Source organism: Tachyglossus aculeatus, chromosome 20 (assembly GCF_015852505.1).
Source record: "Tachyglossus aculeatus isolate mTacAcu1 chromosome 20, mTacAcu1.pri, whole genome shotgun sequence".
In the NCBI taxonomy this organism is placed as follows: domain Eukaryota; kingdom Metazoa; phylum Chordata; class Mammalia; order Monotremata; family Tachyglossidae; genus Tachyglossus; species Tachyglossus aculeatus.
Window position 1 is genome coordinate 27185683 of NC_052085.1, and position 21966 is coordinate 27207648.

The 21966-nt window shown below is 47.7% G+C and overlaps 1 protein-coding gene across 6 annotated transcripts in view; it reads right to left on the bottom strand.

Annotated features, from left to right (window-relative positions):
• Positions 1 to 21966, bottom strand: part of FAT3 (FAT atypical cadherin 3) — a 396494-nt gene that overhangs the window by 53497 nt on the left and 321031 nt on the right. For all 6 annotated transcript variants that reach the window (XM_038761742.1, XM_038761740.1, XM_038761741.1 and 3 more), the window contains 4 exons: positions 14635 to 18708; positions 9626 to 9822; positions 7813 to 7966; positions 6523 to 6756 (listed from right to left, as the gene is read on the bottom strand). In XM_038761742.1, the coding sequence (XP_038617670.1) occupies positions 6523 to 6756; positions 7813 to 7966; positions 9626 to 9822; positions 14635 to 18708 (4659 nt within the window). The remainder of the gene's footprint in view (positions 1 to 6522; positions 6757 to 7812; positions 7967 to 9625; positions 9823 to 14634; positions 18709 to 21966) is intronic.

A 21966-nucleotide genomic window follows, 5' to 3' on the forward strand; every position in this document is an offset into this window, starting at 1 on the left:
ACTATCTTCATTCTGCTGTTTCGATTCAAAATCATTTTGCTGAAATAAAGTCGGGGGGGTGGGGAAGAGATGCCTGGATTTAAGATGAAAGAGACATAAAAGAGCAGGAGACATAAAAAGTAACTGTAGAGGGGAAGGAGGGAGAAAGACCACACTTAATCTCTTTTTTTTTCCCTAAGTGCACTTGGTTCATACAAAGTGAAATAGAAAATCATTGTGAGGAGGTCCGTGAAATTAGCGTTTGCTTTTCCAGTTACCAATTATTTTTAAGCAGCCTCTCCACTCCTTGCAAAGTGGTTTTTAAAAGTTTTTCACAGGGGGAAGGTGAAAGCCAGCAGCTCCCCCCAGGAAGGACGGCAGTGATGGGGAACCACAGTCTTTATTCATCGCAAATAAGAGGCAAGAGCAAGAAAGGTTTCGGAACAAGGCTGTCCCTTACTCTCCAGTGCCAGGCAATATAGGCCTCCTGAAATCTTGGTGGGGGAAGAAACCCTTTCTCATTCAGGAGACATGGATTCAATCAACTGAATCAATCAATCTATCAGTGGCTTTTACTGAGAGCTTACTCGATAAAGAGGGCAGAGCACAGGATTAAGTGCTTGGGCGAGTAGTAATGACAACCGTGGTATTTGTCAAGCACTGCTCCAAGAGCTGGGGTAGATTCAAGGTAACCAGGTCAGATGTACTCCCTGACCCACATGGGGTTCACAGCCTAAGTAGGAGGGAAAACAGGCACTGGATACCCATTTTACAGAAGAAGAAACTGAGGCACAGAGAAGTTAAGTAACTCGCCCAAGGTCACATAGCAGATAAGTGTCAGAGCCAGGATTAGGCCCCAGGTTCTTTTAATCCCAGATCCATCCTCTTTATACTCCTACTAATAATGATAGCATTTGTTAAGCGCTTACTACGTGAAAAGCACTGTTCTAAGCGCTGGGTGGCGGATACAAGGTGATCAGGTTGTCCCACGTGGGGCTCACAGTCTTAATTCCCATTTTACAGATGAGGTACTGAGGCTCAGAGAAGTTAAGTGACTTGCTCAAGGTCACACAGCAGACATCACACTGCAACCAATACAGTACAGAACAATACAGTGGAGTTGGTAGACACAATCCTTGCCCACAAGGAGCTTAAAATCTACTGGAGGAGCTTATGTACTGTGCTGAGGTCCTGATGCCCAACTCACACACCACCGCCGAGGTAGTGGGAGGTGGGGATTGTGTCTACAGTATTGTATTGTACTCTTCCAAGGCTTGCTACAGTGCTCTCCCCACAGTAAGCACTCAAATTCCCCTGATAGACTGACTGCAAGGTGGAACAGAACTAAGAGCAGCGTGAAGCAGCGTGACTCAATGGAAAGAGCACAGGGTTTGGAGTCCGAGGTCATGGGTTCAAATCCCGGCTCCGCCAACTGTCAGCTGTGTGACTTTGGGCAGGTCACTTCACTTCTCTGGGCCTCAGTTCCCTCATCTGCAAAATGGGGGTGAAGACTGTGAGCCCCCTGTGGGACAACCTGATCACCGTGTATCCTCCCCAGCACTTAGAACAGTGCTTTGCACATAGTAAGCACTTAATAAATGCCATTATTACTATTATTATTATAAGAGGAGACATTTAGGATCAAGGCCTCAATCAGTGAACGATATTTACTGAGCACTTACAGTGTGCAGAGAACTGTACTAGTTCCTTGTGAGCAAACAGCAGACTCGAACTAGTAGACACGATTCCAGCCCTCAGAGAGCTTGCAATCTAGCCCTGTTTGGAAATTCTCAGGTCTTGTCAGAGATCTAGGATGAGCGACACAATGTCCAGCTCCAAAAACTGAGGGAGTCAATACCCCGCTTCCAGAGTTGGCCCCTACCCACGCTACCTGTGTGGCAAGCGCCATTTACCTTAGTTCAACACCCTGCCGTGACAATGATGGCACTCTATGCCCAGAGCCCCAAACCCCAAATGGTTAGAATCAAGAAGCAGAGTGGCTCAGTGGAAAGAGCACGGGCTTTGGAGTCAGAGGTCATGGGTTCAAACCTCAGCTCTGCCAACTGTCAGCTGTGTGACTTTGGGCAAGTCACTTAACTTCTCTGCGCCTCAGACACCTCATCTGTAAAATGGGGATTAAGACTGTGAGACGCCGTGGGACAACCTGATCACCTTGTAACCTCCCCAGCGCTTAGAACAGTGCTTTCCACATAGTAAGCGCTTAATAAATGCCATCATTATTATTAAGAAAGACATGATGCAGTCATGCTGCAGTCCAAGCAGTTCCCAACAGGGAGGGTGAGCATCAGTGAAACGGAACTGTCCGCTGCGTTGGAAAGATTGGCCTCCAAGACCACCCTAGAGCCTCTTCAAATATCCTATTGCTTTGGGTCATTATCCACGTGGTCTTCTTAGAAACCCTGAAAGACTGTGGCGTGCAAGCTGCCAACCGACCATTTCTTTCCTGAATAAGATAGGGATTTAATACCGGTTCTCCCCCTTATTTGAGACCATGTGGGACAGGGACTGTGCCCAACCTAACTGACCTGTACATACCCCAGTGCTTAGAACAGTGTTTGACACATAGAAAGTGCTTCGCAAGTATCAAAAAAAAAAAAAAAAGGCCTTCCGGATCCGCTAGTCAGGTGTTGCTCCTTCTCTGCCTCTCCACTTCCTGGCAAGTGAAAGGGGAATCCATCAACAAAAACATATCAGCTCAGCAGTGGGAAACTGCATGACTGGGTAAAGAACGGGCAGGATTCAAGCGCAGAACGGGGACCTCTTCCCGGCTCCCCCGGTGCCTTACTGGGAGACTTGGGGCTAGCCACTTAACCTCTCTGCCCCTCAGCTTTTGCATCCAGATGGAGGAACATAAATTCCACCCTTCAGCTCCATGTCGAGGTTTACGCTGAGTGTTAAGTGCTTTGAGCTCCTTGGAGGAAGGCTCTCGATACAAAGAATTACAGTCTCGCTCTCTGCCACGGACCAACGGCCAGGAGTGTGATATTCTCGAGGGGGTGACGTGTGTCCCTTGGCCTTTTTTGTGGGGTTGTTTAATTTTTACTGACACTTTAATAGTTCCTTTGCTGCCATCAAAGATTTAACACTCAGAATAACAGAGCGTCGGTGGGGGGAAAGGAACCGCATTAAATCACTGGCACTGAGCGCTTAGAAACAATAGCTTTCCCCCTCCTTCGGCGAGAGGCAAATCCATTTACATATCACATCAAGGAATACAACAAGGAGGGGGACTTGTAGAGAGCATCTCTAAGAACATTTCTTAAAGTACATTCCTATGGGGGATTCTGCTGGTAAGGCTTTCACAGGCCCAGTGAGCCACGATAATGTGTGGAAGGACCTAGGAGGAGTCTCTATGAAGCTTTTATGGCCCCAGTAAAATTGAAGGTTTCTTCTTTAGGGGCTTTGGTTTCTACACTTCAGGCTCTGGCTACGGGTACCTACGGGTGGGCGAATCTCCGGGCTTAGTATGAAAGAGTCAAATCCTTCACAAGGATAATGTCTCTGGAGAACATAAAGAGTTCTTGGATGCACTGCAGAATGATACCTGCTCTCTCTCTAGACCAGCCACATGTGTTTAAGTGCCATTCTATATTTTCAGCTGGACTGGGTTGGGGAAGCAGTGTAGCTTAGTGGCTACAGCACAGGTCTGGGCATCAGAAGGACATGGATTCTAATCCCAGCTCCGCCACACGTCTGCTTTGTGACCTTGGGAACATGCTCCGCTACCTCAGTATGCCTAAACCCATGAGTCCAGAAAATTGGTAAGACTCTCCTATGGTTGGTTATGATGATATAGATTATTTAAAATTAGCATTATCATCTATGGATATTTATGAATAATGTTTCTTGCTTAGCCAGTCTGAATGTGCATTATTTTTGCTGGTTTCTGAGCATCTAACATCAAAATATCAGTATCTATATCTGTCTTGGTTTCTGCTCATCAACCAAAGAGGGGTCACAATGAATCTTTCTGAAGGGGAAATGTCCAGAGATGTTTCACTAAGTATTATATTTAAGATATTTTTTCCCCTCAATTTACTCTACCATTTTTACAATAAATTTTCTTTCAATATAGTGGGAAATAGTAAAGACACTGAATTATAATACACGTACTTAGCCCTCCAGTCGCCCTCCCACCCATTCTGCAACTCTCTGATTTACAGTTTTTGAAATTCTCAACCATGTTTATATTCATTCATTCATTCAATCGTATTTACTGAGCGCTTACTGTGTGCAGAGCACTGTACTAAGCGCTTGGGAAGTAAAAGTCGGCAACATATAGAGACGGTCCCTACCCAACAACGGGCTCACAGTCTAGAAGGGGGAGACAGACAACAAAACAAAACATGTGGACATTTATATTCCATCACACTACCACCCCAACAACATATGCATTCTCAGACCAACTACCTTGCAATTAAATCACATCTTTCATCAATCAATCAATCAATCGTATTTATTGAGCGCTTACTATGTGCAGAGCACTGTACTAAGCGCTTGGGAAGTACAAATTGGCATCACATAGAGACAGTCCCTACCCAACAGTGGGCTCACAGTCTAAAAGGGGGAGACAGAGAACAGAACCAAACATACAACAAAATAAAATAAGTAGGATAGAAGTGTACAAGTAAAATAAATAAATAAATAAATAGAGTAATAAATATGTACAACCATATATACATATATACAGGTGCTGTGGGGAAGGGAAGGAGGTAAGACGGGGGGATGGAGAGGGGGACGAGGTGGAGAGGAAAGAAGGGGCTCAGTCTGGGAAGGCCTCCTGGAGGAGGTGAGCTCTCAGCAGGGCCTTGAAGGGAGGAAGAGAGCTAGCTTGGCGGATGGGCAGAGGGATTGGGGGCATTCCAGGCCCGGGGGATGACGTGGGCCGGGGGTCGATGGCGGGACAGGCGAGAGCGAGGTACAGTGAGGAGATTAGTGGTGGAAGAGCGGAGGGTGCGGGCTGGGCAGTAGAAGGAGAGAAGGGAGGTGAGGTAGGAGGGGGCGAGGTGATGGAGAGCCTTGAAGCCCAGGGTGAGGAGTTTCTGCTTGATGCGCAGATTGATCGGTAGCCATTGGAGGTTTTTGAGGAGGGGAGTAATATGTCCAGAGCGTTTCTGGACAAAGATAATCCGGGCAGCAGCATGAAGTATGGATTGAAGTGGAGAGAGACACGAGGATGGGAGATCAGAGAGAAGGCTAGTTTCATAGTTCGCCATCTCATTATGTAAAGTGGTTTCCAACACAAACATTATTGGCAACTTTCAATTCCAATTCTCTCCCCTTTTTCCCAATAATGTCACTTCAGACGTGACCAAAATCTTACTCAATATAGCAGTCCAAAAAACCCAAGCTTTGCAGAGCTTTTAGTAATTGGAATTTGCACTGTATTACACTAAATTGTAATGACTATTTTTCAACTGGGCATGAGATGTAAGCCTTTTTAGAAATGGAAATTAATTCTCCCTGGTATATAATGCATCAACTGTATTTTGGAGAACTCAGAAAGCGGAGAGGAAAAGATTCGAGTTGGGAGGGTGAAGTCATGTGAACCAAGCCTCTGTTACCCAAAAGGAATAATAGGAAAGAAAACCAGCCAACTCCTATCACCTGTAATAATAATAATGTAATAATTATCATTATTACATTATTATTATTATTAGAGGTGATGGGAATTAATAAATACTACTAGTAATTATTAATACTAATAATGATAGCTGTGGTATTCATTAGGCATTTACTATGTGCCAGATACTGTACTAAGCACTGGGGTGGATACAAGAAGAAGCTGAGAAGCAGCATGGCTCAGTGGAAAGAGCACAGCTTTGGAGTCAGAAGTCATGGGTTCAAATCCTGGCACCGCCAACCGTCAGCTGTGTGACTTTGGGCAAAGTCACTGAACTTCTCTGTGCCTCAGTTACCTCATCTGGAAAATGGGGATGAAGACTGTGAGCCCCACGTGGGACAACCTGATCACCTTGTAACCTCCCCAGCGCTTAGAACAGTGCTTTGCACATAGTAAGCGCTTAATAAATGCCATCATTATTATTATTTCTAGACTGTGAGCCCACTGTTGGGTAGGGACCGTCTCTATATGTTGCCAACTTGTACTTCCCAAGCGCTTAGTACAGTGCTCTGCACACAGTAAGCGCTCAATAAATACGATTGAATGAATGAATGAATATTACAAGCAAATCGGGTTGGACACAGTCCCTGTCCCATGTAAGGCAGTCAGAAGACAGTTGGGAACATTTGCCCTGCTCTCTAGACAGAAATCTCACTGTGAGCAGGGAACGTGTCTACCAATTCTGTTATGTACTGTTAAATTGTACTCTCCCAAGTGCCTAGTTGAGTGTTCTGCACACAGTAAGGATTCAATAAATATGACTGATTTAATTTGGGGGCTGCCTATTTTCGAGCTCTGGAAATTTTGGGCCCGGTTTTTGGAGAGGGATGAGCCACCAGAAAAGGCCAGGTGGACGAGGAAGATATCAGATGGAGGTCTCGGCGGGATCGTTGACTTACCAACATCAGGATCGGTGGCCTGGACTCTGGTCAGCAGTGCTTTGGTGGCTGTGTTCTCATAGATGCAAGCACTGTAGTGGTCCGAGGAAAACACGGGCAGATTATCATTCACGTCTTCCAGAATCAGGCGGACTTCCGATTGGCAAAACCTGCCGCCTCCATCGGTGGCCCGAACAATCAGATTGTACACGGGGATCTTCTCTCGGTCTAGAAGGGCCAGTGTTTTCAACTCACCTAGAAGAGCAAGAAGCGACAGGACTAGCGTACGTCTGGGAAATTTTCTGTCTTCTGGGTCGACCGGAGACCACAGCATTTAGCTTCATCAGGGAAGAAAGATGTGTTGATAATAATAATACTAGTGATATTAAGTGCTAAGCACCAATCTAGATTCAAGATTATCAGATTGGACAGGAGAGACATGGTCTCAGGGACGGATCTCAGGTTCAGTACCACCGGGACTGTAAGGGTATTGCGGCAGGGAATGTGTCTGTTCATTACTGTACTCTCCCAAGGGCTTAGTACAATGCTTTGCACACAGTAAGCGCTCAATAAATATGTTTGAATGAATCAGCAAGTGATTTCCAGTAACGCTGGGCATTTTCACGGGAGCACACCTAAATGGCATTAATATAAGTCCTTAAATACGAGCACTGGGACAAGTGTCCAGGATCTAAAAGAAATCAGGCAACAGGCCTACAGAAAGTCAACTGGTGGTCTGAATGGGAATTAAGCCAAGGGCCTTAAAGAACTTCAGTCTATTCCCATTTTTATTTTCTTTTGGGTTGCTTTTAATGGGAATGGTCTGGGGCTTGGAGAAAACGCCAAAGGTATTTCCATTATCATCAGTATTTAATCATGATAATAGTTGTGGTATTTGTTAAGTGCATACTATGTGCCAAGGGCTGTACTAAGTGCTGAGGTAGATAAAAGGTAATCGGTTGGACATAGTCTCTGTCCCATATGGGGCTCACAGCCTCAATCCCCATTTTACAGGTGAGGTAACTGAGGCCCAGAGAAGTGAAATGACTTGCCGAAGGTCACACAGCAAGCAAACAAGCAGCAGAGCCAGGACTAGAACCCAGGTTCTTCTGACTCCTGGGCCCATACTCTATCCAACAGGTCACATTGCATCAGGCCTAATGCTTTTTGGAAATTATTTTCCTAACATAAGTTCCTGTAAATTTTTAAATCCCATTAGAATGTTTAAGTCCAATTAGAACCAGAACTTCAACCTCGAAGCCACCCGTGGAGCAACAAAACCATTGGGCCAAAGAACGTTTTTAATCTTACCAGTTTCTGGATCTAAGAAAAATTTGTTATTCCCCGATCCATAGAGTGAATAGCTGATATCTCCATTGGATCCCACGTCAGCATCCTTAGCACTGATCTTAAGAATGAGCTTGTTTGACGGGATGTCTTCTGGGATCAACGCCGTATATGCCACCTATAAAGAATAATGATGCATATCATCATTATCGCTGGCACTGAGTAAATCCTGTTGCATGGGAACAGGCCATGTGAGCAATCCCAACCCTCAAGGAGTTCACAATCTAATGGATAGTCAGGTGATCATTTACTGCCAAACATACAGTGGTAAAAGAGTAAGCGTTCAGATCAAATGTTCAAAAACAAAAGCAAGCACTTATGACTAAGTACATATGCAACAAATCGACGGGCACATAAAACAAGCAGGCTGATGGCATAAGGCGACTGGGAGGGAAAAAAGGATCAGACCCCACACTTCTGCTCATCGAATGAGCCAAACATGCCCTCTTGGCCAATTCTATCTCCAGCCTCCTAAATAAGGGGAAGACACCATGGACGTCTGAAGATCCAGGACATTGCACCTCACAAATGATAACACTGCTCGCCAGGGGAATTTGTAAAATGCTTGAATCATTGCAGGCAGGCAAAAGCGAAGTGCCAGATTGATCTTTACCTCATATGCTCCAAACTCAAGTTTTCCCAACAACCAAAGCTGCAGCTGAACCATCAAAAAAGCCTATCAAGAAGCCATGAAGGTATCTGGGTATGACATTAGTACAGTACTATTCCAAGAATGCTGTAATCGACAGATGGACCCACCCTCAACAGATAAGGAAGAAGGTTTTCAAAGCCGGCGAGACCACTATATTCAACTCCAGCATTTGCCACTGCCCTTTTGGACAGTGGCTCCCTGAGGCTTAGACACCAGACCTAACTGTGTAGACAAGACATAAGCTCAGAATTTTGAAGTACTCTCTGCAGGCTAACCATTCATGGCACCCCTACAGAAATCTCCAGGCAGGGAGGGTTCCTAGTCCTCAGATGTTGGGCCTACCTCCTCCTCCAAATAAGGAAGATGCCACCACCATCTCCCCGGAGAACAGGAAGAGAGGTGGCTGGGGAAACTCTTGGGGAAATCTCACTGCAGGCAGATTCTGGTCAAATTCCTTCTGAGCAGACTACTGTTGGATTCTAGGCTGCTATGACAAAAGAGGCACCTAGGGATCTTCGAGTTGGAATCAGAGAACCTTCCAAACCCCTGGGAAACCTTACCAGCTAAAGAGGCTACAGGCAATTAACAATTTTCCGATTATCCTCTGTCAGTAACCTGCTCACCGCAGAAGAGGGTCAGTGAATAGTACAGAATACTGGCTAGGTTCATTTCCTTACTGTGGGTGAAGGACACATGTCGAAATCCTGATCGTTTTGGGGGCCTGATTAAATTTGGGCACCAATCTGCAAGGGTAGGATACGGTTCGGCAATGTGAAGCAAGCCCTTTCACTATTACAATGAATTACTGCTCATTTTATGTTCCCTGGGCTCCATTAAATCCTTCCTCTTGTCTTCAATCCCCAGGGGTCCAAATGACATGTCAGCGCATTCCCTGCACCATTGTGAACCCAAAATGGGAGGCTGAAATTTCCCACGGCTGGTGATATTTTTTTTTTCCAGGATACAGGAGGGAGGCCCCAATAAAATGACATAACGACTGGCAATTCCCAAAGCTCACTAAGCTCTTGAAGGAAGGAGCGGAAGAGGAGAGGGCTGACAGGAAAGAAGTAGAGGGAGGAGTCACTGTAAATGGTCCTGAACAATGTGAAGAATCATCAGACTCACCTGATCGCAGACCGGGCTGTTATCATTCACGTCACTGACGGTCACCTCCACCACAGCCTGGGTGACAAAAAGACCGTCGGTAGCAGTGATGTTCAGAGAGTACACGTCTTGCTCTTCTCGATCCAGAGGCCTCTTTACATACACCTTCCATTCATTCTGAACCAGACCCAAGGCAAACTTCCCTCTGGGATTCCCTCCTACGATGGAGAAAGATATTTCCTTAAAGTTCTGGAACACCTTGCTTTGTCTTGGGAAGCATTTCCAGTAAACAAAATGTTTGAAAAAACGTAAGAAAGGGAGGGATGGAGGAGAGAAGGGTTTGGAGGGGAACAGAAGGAGGGAAAGAGGAGAGAGAAGGGAGGTGGGGTGGAAGGAAAGGAGGGAGGGAAGAGAAACAGCATGGCCTAGTGGAAAGACTATGGGATTGGGGGTCAGAGGACCTGGGTTCTAATCCCAGGCCTACTGCTTGCTGTGTGACCTTGGACAAGTCACTTAACTTCTCTGTGCTTTTGTTTCCTCATCTGTAAAATGGGGATTAAATACCTGATCTACCTCTTACTTGGACTGTAAGCCCCATGAAGGGACTGTGTCCAATCAGATTAAAGTATCTCTAGCCCAGCATTTAGAAAAGTGCTGGACACATAGTAAGTGCTTAACAAACGTAATAATAATAATAATAATGTAGGAGGGAGGGATGGAGAGTGAAAGAGAAAGAAGGAAGGAGGGTAGAAGGGAGGGAGAATAGGTGGAAGGGAGAAAAGGAAGGAGGGAGGAAGAAAGAGGAGAGAGGACAGAAGGAAGGATGAGAGAGAAACACTTTTCCCTCAAATTATACCATCAGAGATATTTCAAATTGGCTCCCCTTGAAAGCTAGAGTAAGTTTAATTTTGCCCTCTCCGGGCAAACTGCGATCTTTGTACGCCTTATGTGGAAATCAAATCAATAACTTTCAAAGAAAACAAAACCCTTTCAGAGACACTCCCAACTATCTCGTGTTGGGGGTCCCCTTAAAGACGATCAAATTCACATGGCGAACAATCAATAGTCTTTTCAGAATGAAAGAATCGTCTTCCCACTTGGTTCTCAAGAGAGGATGTAATACACCGCCGCTCTTGTTACCAAGACGATTTCATTAGTTTGTTGATTATGCAATCAGGGAATGGCAGTCGGTTCTATTAAGGACTCCTTTAATGAAAGCTTTATCATACAGCTGTGCTGTTCTTATATTCATTAGGATTGAAGTTAAGGGTGGGGGGAAAAGTTTACATGACAGGGGAAGACACATTAGAATTAAATAGCCCTAACTAGGGGTCATTTAAGGAACAGTTCAAAGATAAGCACTGCAATTAGATCAAATTTATCAGAGTGAGAGCTAGGGAACAGTGGAGCAGAGGAAGCCCAACAGCTTTTTATTATGCTGAAACACTGAACCCAGCAATATTACTTTTCCACATCATTAAACTGCATGGTGACTAAAGCAGCTTGAGAGATGGGGGGGGTGAGGGGGAGGCGGGGGAGGAGTGAGAAAAGAGAGAGAAACCCTTGTCCTTATTATACCCAGGCAGGAAGATTATGTCATTCCGCACACTGAGGAATGCAAGGCACTAAAACCTAGCAAGAGGCGCAGATTTGCTCATTAACATTTCCCACACTTGTTACTTGCACTTGTCCGAAAATGGCACAGAACCCAACCTCCTTCTGATCCTTTTGAAAAGGCAGGGGACAGGGAACGGGTTCCCATCCACTGGAACACCTCAGGAGTTTACGTGGATGGAGTGGAACTCAGAATGAGGGACTGAGACTGGATGATGTCAATTTTGGACTATGGGGGCTGACTGACCGGAGATGATTTATTCCAGGGACCAAACTGACTCTGTTCTGATAAGGAGACCCCCGACTACGCTTTAACCACAGCAGGTCCGGAAAGGTAAATGATCCCCACCGCACAGCAGAATCAGCAGTGAGAGTCACTGTGATAACGACAGTGGGACTTGTTAAGCGCTTACTACGTCCCAAGCACTGGAATAGGTACAAGATAATCGGGTTGGACCCAATCCCCGTCCCAAGTGGGGCTCACAGTCTAATCAGGAGGGAGAACAGGTATCAACCCCCACTTTACAGATGAGGAAACAGAGGCCTAGAGAAAAGTGAAGCATACAGGTGGTGGAGCCAGAATTAGAACCCAGGCCAGGCCCTTTCCCTTGGCCGTGCTGTGAACCAAGTCAACTGTCATGGGCTAATATTTTCACACCCACGGACTGACTCTTTAGATCATCATCATCATCATCAATCGTATTTATTGAGCGCTTACTGTGTGCAGAACACTGTACTAAGCACTTGGGAAGTACAAGTTGGCAACATATAGGGACAGTCCCTACCCAATAGTGGGCCAACTGATTTTCTGTGCAGGCCATAAATGCTCTTTTGTTAAGGAAATGATTAACAATCCTTGGTTAATCCTGAGACAGCACCGCCAAGTTGTGTGCAGCCAATTGCTACAATAAAAAGGAAAAGTAAAAATCAAATTAAAAGCAGTCGGTGGTGGTGGGTCCAACTGACGAGCTTTAAGGTTCCCCGGTACTCATTACTTCCAAACAGTTGCTGGGGGAACACAGCTGAGATTTAAGGGATAGGAGCAGGTCTTTAAGGCCGAGAACTCAACTCAGTCTTCCTAATAGAAAAGGAGCCTTGGAATGCTTAAGAAGCTTCTGCAATAAAACTGGAAATATAAAATCGAAAATTGTCCAAGAGATGATTCATGCGTCTTTTCTCTGCAACTGTTATCTTTCATTTCTCTACCACAAACACCTTGCCAGTCGACCTTTCTAGGATAAAAGATTGAAGGTAAATGATAAAACAGAAAACTAGATTGACACAGAAAATACTGTCGGGGAGATTGTCTTAAAAGGAAAAGGAAGAAGAGAAGCTAGAATGAAGAAAGCTACCTGCTACCCCACTGCTGATCTTATTCTATAGTGATTAATTAACTTTTCCACTAACATACTTAAGCAGATTCTGTATCCTGAGGGCGTTCTAATTAATTCGCTTTTCACTCTGAATGATGCAGGTTTCCTAAACAGAAGCTGGCTGCCTACAAATATGGATGGATTCTATAAAATCATGGCTCAGTGGAAAGAGGACGGACTTGGGAGTCAGAGGTCATGGGTTCTAATCCCAGCTCTGCCAGTTGTCAGCTGTGTGACTTTGGGCAAGTCACTAAACTTCTCTGTGCCTCAGTTTCCTCATCTGTAAAATGGGGATTAAGGCTGTGAACCCTCCGTGGGACAACCTGATCACCTTGTATCCTCCCCAGGGCTTAGAACAGTGCTTTGCACATAGTAAGCACTTAACAAATGCCATTATTATTATTATTATAATTATGTTCCACTTTTCAATATCACAATGTCCAAGGGACTGCCTTGGAAAAAAACCCAACAAGTTCCAAAACCAAATTTTCTTAAAGACAGAGAATATGCAGTAGGGTTTGGAGTTCAGATTAAGGTTTTTAGTCAATAAATATGAAAATGTATATGATGGGGTTTGAGGTTCAGAATCCAAAAATCACTGAAACTGGCCACGGCAAGTTGGGAAAAAAAACCCAAAATAAAACTGCAGATGCAAAAAGCAATCAGAGTGGGTTAGAACTGACTTGGGTTTAACTTGCATGGTGGTTTGCTCAACTCCAGGTGTTAACATCCTGTTAAACAGTGAGTAAATAATAATAATTTTGGTATTTGTTAAGTGCTTACTACATGCTAAGCACTCTTCTAAGCACTGGGATAGATACAGGGTAATCAGGTTGTCCCACGTGGGACTCACACTTTTAATCCCCATTTTACGGATGAGGTAACTGAGGCACAGAGAAGTTAACTAACTCTACTCACTGGGGTACCAGCTGGGAAGCAGCAAGGACTAGTGGAGAGAGCACAGAACTGTGTGTCAGAGGCACTGGGTTCTAATCCTGATTCTGCCACCTTCTGTGTGAACTTGGGCAAATCACAGCTTCTCTGTGCCTCAGTTCCTTCATCTGCAAAATGGGGATTAAATACCTGTTTTCCCTCCTACTTAAGACCATGAGTCCCATGCGCTCAGTACCTTTTTGGTATATGGTAGGCCCTTAACAAATACTACAGTTCTTATTGTTGTGATTATTGGACCACCTTATCCCAGTTGCTTGGTTGCAACTGGAAGCTGAGGAGAGAGAATAGGGCAGAAAGGTGGAAGCAAGACGGAGAGGCTAGAGATCGTATTCTGGGACAGCTGGTCATTCATTCAAATGTATTTATTGAGCACTTACTATGTGCAGGGCACTGTCCTACGCACTTCGGAGAATACACTATAACAATAAACCCCTCTAGACTGTGAGCCCGTTGTTGGGTACGGACCGTCGCTATATGTTGCCAACTTGTATTTCCCAAGCGCTTAGTACAGTGCTCTGCACACAGTAAGCGCTCAATAAATACGATTGATGATGATGATGTTGCCAACTTGTACTTCCCAAGCGCTTAGTACAGTGCTCTGCACACTCAATAAACACGACTGAATGAATGAATGAATAAACAGACACATTCCCCACCACCGGGAGGATTCACAGAAGGAAACCTCTTGCATAAAAAGTGGAAAGAGGCTGCATGGCCTTGAGGAAAGAGATGGGACTGAGAGTCAAGAGACCCCGATTCTAGTCCCGGCTCTGCCACTTGCCTGTTGTGAGACCATGGGCAAGTCATTTCACTTCTCTGGGCCTGAGGTTCCTCAGCGGTGAAATAGGGATTTAAAAAAAGCCTATTCTCCCTCCCTCTTATATGTGAGTCACGTGTGGGGCAGGAACTGTGTCCGATCTATCTTCTATCTCCCCCAGCACACAGAAAGCCCCTAATAACTTATCAAGAACAAAACAAATCAGGTGGTCTTGGTCGGTGATGACCGCAAGCCTGAATCCCTCTTCCTCCGCCTCCATTCCCCATCCGCCGCGGACCACAGAGGAAGCCAAACGTGACAGGGGTGCTTACCCGTGATGTGGTAGCTCACTTGCCGGTTCACGTCTGACGTGTCTCTGTCCCGCGTGCTGAGGACGGCGACTACTTCCCCTGGGGGGTCGCTCTCCTTCACGTGCCCTCGGTACACCTCGTGAGCAAAGGCCGGCGGGTTGTCATTGACATCCGTGACGGTCACCGCGACCAAGGCCGTGGCGGAAAGGGACACGGCCTCCCCCAGATCAGAGGCCACCACGGCGAACGTGAACGTGGGGTCCGCCTCGTTGTCCAGGTCCCTCAGGGTGCTGATCCAGCCGTTGTTGCTGTCGATCCCGAAGGCCTGGGCCACCCCGGGGAGATCCGTGTCCGAGTAGAGGGCGTACGTGACCTGCCCGTTGGCTCCCCAGTCAGGGTCCTCGGCTCTCACCTGGATCAGCTTGGTCCCGGCGGGCATCCCTTCCATGACGACGGCGTCGTAGCTCGAGGCGTCAAACGCCGGCTTGTTGTCATTCAGATCCAGCACCCTGACCTCCACGTCCACCGTGACCACGACGTCCACTTTGTCGAGGGCTATGGTGGCGGCGACTTTGAAGTGGAACGAGGGGTTGGCCTCGCGGTCCAGACGTTGGTCGAGCTTCAGGGTACCCGTGTCCCGCTCCACGACAAAGACTCCCCCCTGGTTGTGCTCGGGCCGCTCGCCGTTCACCGTGCTGAACACGGCATTTTGACTGGGCAAGATCCTCAGAGTCTCCACTGTGCTCCCGATGGCGGTGTCTTCTGGGATGGTAAAGGAATACTGGGGCTGGGAGAAGGAGGGGAGGAGGGTGTCCGGGGGCAAGACGTGGATGTACACGGGAACGAGGGAATGCCTGACTGGGATGCCGCCATCTACGGCCTTGACAAAGAAGGACAGCACCGTGTTTCGCAGTTGGCTGAAAGTGCCTTTGGTCACCATCCAGCCATTGTCCGGGTCGATCTCCAGGAGGTCCGCCACGGAGACAGAGGCCTCACTGTAGAGGGAATACGTGATCCGGGAATTGACCCCGTCGTCTGGGTCCACGGCCTGCACCTGGGTCACCAGGTGACCCCTCCCGACGTCCGCCTTGACGCTGGCCCGGAATTCGACTGTCAGGAACTGGGGCGCGTTGTCGTTCTCGTCTACCACGATCACCCTCACGGTGCAGAACGTCGCCCTCCCGCCTCCATCCGCCGCCCTCACGGAGATGCTGATGTCCCCTTCCGTCGGCCTCTCCCGGTCCAGCGGCTCCGTGGTCTGGACCTGCCCGTGGCTGTCGATCGTGAACCGGTCTCTGGCAAAATCATTGACGATGGAAAAGTCGATCCGCCCGTAGGGCCCGGCGTCTCCGTCAGTGGCACGCACGTGAACCACCTTCGTTCCCGGGGCGGCGTTCTCCCTCACCTCGGCGACGTAGACGTTCTGTGAGAAGACGGGGCTGTTCAGGTTGGCACCCAGCACCCTGACGTGCACCTGGGCCGTGCTGGTGAACAGCCCGTCGGACACGGAGACGTTCAGGCTGTACAGCGGCTCCATCCTCTGCTTCCGGTGGTTCGAGAGGGTGATCACCCCGCTCTGGCCGTCCATCAGGAAGCTCGTCCAATCGTTCCCGGACAGGATGCCGTACTCCAAGCGGTCGGAGTCAGAGCTGTCCGCATCGGAGGCCTGGACGCACGTCACGAAGTGGTTTCGGGGGGCCAGTTCGCTCACGTAGGATTCGTAGATCAGCTGGTTGAAAACTGGAGGGTTGTCGTTGGTGTCGGTCACGAAGATGGTAACCAGGACCTCACTGCCCAGGGGTGGGAACCCGTTGTCGGTGGCCCTGACTTTGAGGGTGCACCGCTGGACGGACTCATGGTCCAGCAGGCGGGCCGTCAATATCAAGCCGCTCGAGCTATCTATGTGGAAATAGTCAGTGCTGTTGAAAGTGTCCTGGACGATCTGATACTGGACGAGTCTATTGCTCTCCGAGTCGGCGTCGGAAGCCACCACCTGCAGCACGGGGGTGCCGATGAGGGAGGCTTCCGATAGAGTCGCGCTGTAGGACGGCTGGTCAAAGACGGGGGCATTGTCGTTCACGTCGGTGACCAGCACGTCCACGGTGACCTCGGCCCGGGCCCCCGTCACGGCATCGCTGGCCCTCACGGTCAGCTTGAAAGCGGACGCCGTCTCGTAGTCCAGAGGACTGATGACGCTCAGGACCCCGGTGTCAAAGTCCACGTTAAACTGGTTGTACGGGTCCCCGTCGACGAGGATGTAGATGATTCCTTGGCCTTCCGGGCTCGTGGCGTTGATGCCCAGAACGGGCGTGTGCATCTCCACGTCTTCGCTGACGGACGCCATGTAGAAGGGCCTGTCGAAGATGGGCATGGCCTTGTTCACTATGGTGATGGGGAACTCGACGGAGGCGGACAGGGAGGGGCTCCCGCCATCTCTGGCGAGGACAATCACGCTGTACTCGATGTTGGATAGGTCGGAATCGAAGGCCTCTCTCAAGGTAACGCTCCCGGAACTCGGGTCGACTTCGAAGTGGCCATAACCCTCCCGCAGCAAATACGTCACGTCGCCATTGGCCCCCTTGTCTCGGTCGATGGCCGTGACCCGGTAGATGGACGTCCCGGGCTCGGCGTCAACTTGCACCGCTGCATAGTACGGGAGGCCGACGAAGACCGGGGCGTTGTCGTTGATGTCTTCGACGGTCACCCGGACGACGACCCGAGCCACCCGCAGCCGGTCCAACTCGCGACTGGCTTCCACCACCAGCTCGTACAGCTCTTGCTCTTCCCTGTCAAAGGGGATCCCGGTGGTCTGGATGACCCCCGAGGTTGATTTGATGTTGAACTTGTTCCCTGGGTTCAAGAGGCTGTACTTCAAGGGTTCATTCAGGCGATTCCCCACTGCATTGACAATGGCCACCTTGGTGATGTTGGTGCTGTTCTCGGGGATGGAAGTGGAGTAAAAGCTTTGCGTGAACTGGAGACCGCTGTCCAGTGCTTCTTTAACCAGCAGGGTGACCGTGGCCGTGCTGTGAAACTTCCCATCTGACACTCTCGCGATCAGCACGTAGTGGTCTCGGGAAAGGCTGTTGTTTTTGACTGTGAGGACCCCGCTGTGGGTGTCGATTAAAAAATGGTCCAGGTGGCCCTCCATCAGACTGTACGTGAGCTCGGAGGGCACCTCCGAGTCCGGATCTGTGGCGCTGACTTTCAGGACCTCCACCCCGACGTAAGTAGGTAACAACAAGACCGTCTCAAAAACGGCCTGGGAGAAGACCGGAGGGTTGTCGTTGATGTCCGTCACCTCGACGGTCACTTCGACCGGACTTTCCGCCGTCAGCTGGGGGCTGCCGCTGTCTCTGACGTGCACGTGGAAATGGAAACGGGCGATCGTTTCGTGATCCAGGTTGGCGATGGTTCGGATGGCGCCGGTGCTGGAGTCGACGGTGAAGAACTTCTTGGCGGTGGCCTCCACAATCTGGTACACCAGCAGAGCATTCTGGTTGCTATCTGCGTCGGTCGCCCGGATCACCAAAGGACTGTTCCCTGAGCTACGGACTACGCTATTTACTGGGGCAGCCTCACTCAGGCTGCCCGAGTACTGAGAGAAGAGGAAGACCGGGGCGTTGTCATTCTCATCAACAACCTGAATATTTACAGTGGCATTGGACGCCATCCCAGCCATGTTGGTGGCCTGAACGATGAGCTGATAAGACGCCGTCCGTTCGTAATCGAGGGCCCTCCGATTGGTGATCACTCCAGAGTACGGGTTGATGACAAAGGCGCCGTCCACATTTCCGTCTTTGATTTCATACATTAGGGTCGACTGACTGATGGCCGAGATCAGGATGACTGACGTTCCGACATCCACGTTCTCATTCACTTCCGCCTGGTAGTCTCTGTGGGCGAACTTGGGGTGAGAATTATCAGACATGGTGACTGAAATACGGACGATGGCGGTGGCGGATAATGATGGCGAACCCTGGTCGGTGACTTTGACCGACAGAACGAACTGACCCATGGCCGTCACGTCTGGTTCTTTGGACAGAGTGATGATGCCTAAAATGGGTTCGATCTTGAACGTGTTCCCAGTGTTCCCTGAAACGCAGAAATGGGGACACAAACGGTTACCTAGGAATTACTTAGCAGTGGTTAGAGACCATTAATATCTTATAAATACATTATTCAACACAATCCAGATAGTGAATCCAAGGCACTAACAAGACTCTGCAGGTGACCCTTCCATTATATATTGTACCAACTGTCATCAGGAACATAGGATTTTCCCTGTCGCATTCCTCTCATCTTTGAAGATGAATGAGGAGGAATCAGATCACGTTTCAAGCAGACTCAAACAGTCTTTTGGTGAGATATGACCATGATCGATTCGTCGGTCATTTATTTGGGAGGGATGCAGATGGATCTTTCTGACTCAAAAGCTGGTTCTCTTCAATTATTTATCACCAGAAGACAAGGTTGGCTTCCAAGCATAGTTAGTTGGCCCTCCATCTTGGACATTTAGCATACTCTGGCAACATTGCTCCAATCAGTAATTGATCCCTTCACTGGTGTTAAAAAGTTTTCTCTACTTCTGATGAATGAAGAAATCAGGCTTCATCCAAGCCTAGGAGTTAATTCATTAAACTTGTTGTGGGCAGGGAACGTGTCTACCAACTCTGTTTATATCGTACTCCCAAGTGCTTAGTGCAGTACTCTGCACGTAGTAAGCGGTCAATAAATATGATTGATTGCTTTAGCATCTTTGAGACTGTAGACTTTATGGGCATGTTGTGAGATTGAAACGTCTGTGGACAGTGAGACTGGGGGAGTTCAGAGCATCACGGGAAATAGTGGTCTGAAGTTTACACCTCCAAGTGGGGATCCAGATGAAACAGCAGCGGGGAAGACAAAGCCTTTTCAGTGTGATGAAGGGAGAAGGATGATCTATAGTCTAAAGTGAGGTTTCATTTCGTTCTTCTTTCAGCCATTCTGTCAATTCTCTTACAACCCAAATGTCCCAAGGCTCTTAAATGAGACACTACAATCCTCAGACATATCAATTCACCTCGATTTGTCATCTTTTGTTCAAAGAACCGCATGTCTGGAGACGCGGCTAGAGCAAATTGTATTAAATGTCAAAATCATTAAGACAGGCTCCTGGTACCCATGGGCTCTAGGTGCAATTACCTATTTGCATGTGAAAATATGCAGCCAACAGAGACAATTTCTCTCAGCACCAGCTTGATTACAAAGAGGGCACTTTCCAAGCACCCAACCATCTTGTACTTAATCGGTAAAGAAAATCTCAGTCGGAGCCAGGTTCTTTTTTAACTGGGTTCACCTTTGTTTTCTGGAAGTAGGGGGGTTGAATTGCAGATTCATGCAGATTCATTTTACCTGGGGCCAGAAATCTGGAGGAACCATTCTGGAACTGGGTCTCTGCTACCCTTAAGCGATTCTTTACTTTTCACTCCCAAATCCGGCCACTTTCCAGAAATCCTGTCTGGTCAGGAGCAGCAACCATGAAACAGGCTCTCAAATTTTCAGTTAATGAGCAGGTACTAATTAAGGTTTGCAGCTTAACATTTGGCCAGCTTCACTGAAGGGACTGGAATAATGATTTCTTTTCTGCAGCTCTTACTGTATTTATTGTACAGTGCTGTATTGTATTGTACAGAGAAGCAGTGTGGCTCAGTGGAAAGAGCACGGGCTTTGGAGTCCGAGGTCATGGGTTCATATCCCGGCTCTGCCAATTGCCAGCTGTGTGACTTTGGGCAAGTCACTTCACTTCTCTGGGCCTCAGTTCCCTCATCTGTAAAATGGGGATGAAGACTGTGAGCCCCCCGTGTGACAACCTGATCACCTTGTAACCTCCCCAGCACTTAGAACAATGCTTTGCACACAGTAAGCACTTAATAAATGCCATCATTATTATTATTATTGTTATTATTGTGACCATGTCTTTCACATCTTCTGTTTTTCTTATTTCTATCTTTCTTCATGGGTCTATTGCCACCCTTCCTCCCCTTAACCCTAAATTGGAGGGCCTGAAAATCATGTCCAATTTTCACCCTGATAGCATTTCCAAGCACTTGATACAGTGCTTTGCACGTAAGAGGTGCGCTGAATGAATGCATGATTTTTAGAGGACAAAACATATAGATCTGCCTGTTCTTTGCACCCTAATACTTCCTGCGATGTGCGATATTAGTTGAGAGGTTGGCAATGTTGGGAGATACAAATAGGTTGGAAATCCTGTATCATACACTCTGGGGCCTGGTCCATAAGAAGAAAACTGAGTCGGACACTAAGAAATTTCCTGGCTTTCATTGGATGCCAATGGCAGTAGTAAGCATTCTCAATTCCTGTATCCATCCACCCAGAAATTGATAAAAGGAAATGACATTCAGATTTGGTCTGAAAAAAAAAATCCAACCCAAAAAACCCACCTCTCGATGATTAACAGGATCCAGAAAATGGAAACTCCCAAATAAGCCCGCCAGGATTTTAATGTAAAATGGAAATGACACTGAGATTTATAAGAGGAGAGGGTGAAAGGGTGTGGCATTTGTTGACCTGAAACAGACAAAGCCCCAATCTCTTTGCAAGGGAGGTGATTTTTCCCCTTCCTCTACATTTTTCACGCCAAAACTGACACTAAAATATGCACATTTTAATTGCGAGACTCAAGAAAATGCTCCACACTTAAATGAAGGCAGGAAAAGCCTCTGCTCTCTGGCAGGGAAAGAGACACCATTTGGCTTCCTACCTAGCACGGAACAGACACGATCTCAGAAATATATGGCTTGAATCTCTTTTAAAAAACAAGGCAGGAAAGCGAGTCGCAAGATGATGCCAGATAAAAGACAAATCCCACTTTTGTGTTCAAAGGCCCGCCTCCTGATGAGGACCCCGGCGCCTTTTCTGTCACAAATGCTTCTAGGCTTTAATCTTGGCAATACGAATCCAACATGGCTTACGTTTTAGAAGTGAGGGAGGTGACAATTTGCGGGGGGGAGGGCGTGACTGACATTCTATATTTATCTCCATCTCTCACAGAAGAAGGCGCCGTATCCCTTGGCTTTATTTCCCAGGCTAATGCTGCCCTCCCACGGTGCCAATTAGTGCTAACTATAGGGGTGGTAGAAGTTTATAAAAATCAGCAGTCCGCCTACTGACGACTCAACAAAGATATCAGGGATTCAGCTCCCAGATGGCTTCGGGTATCGCGTACTGGGGATCTGGCCCTCTGACGTACAGGTAAAAGCCTCTGAGACGCTTCTCCCTTCCTGAAAAACCTGAGATATAATGAACTGAGCAGGAGTGTCCCTTCTCTGTCCATGGAAGAGGCTTTTC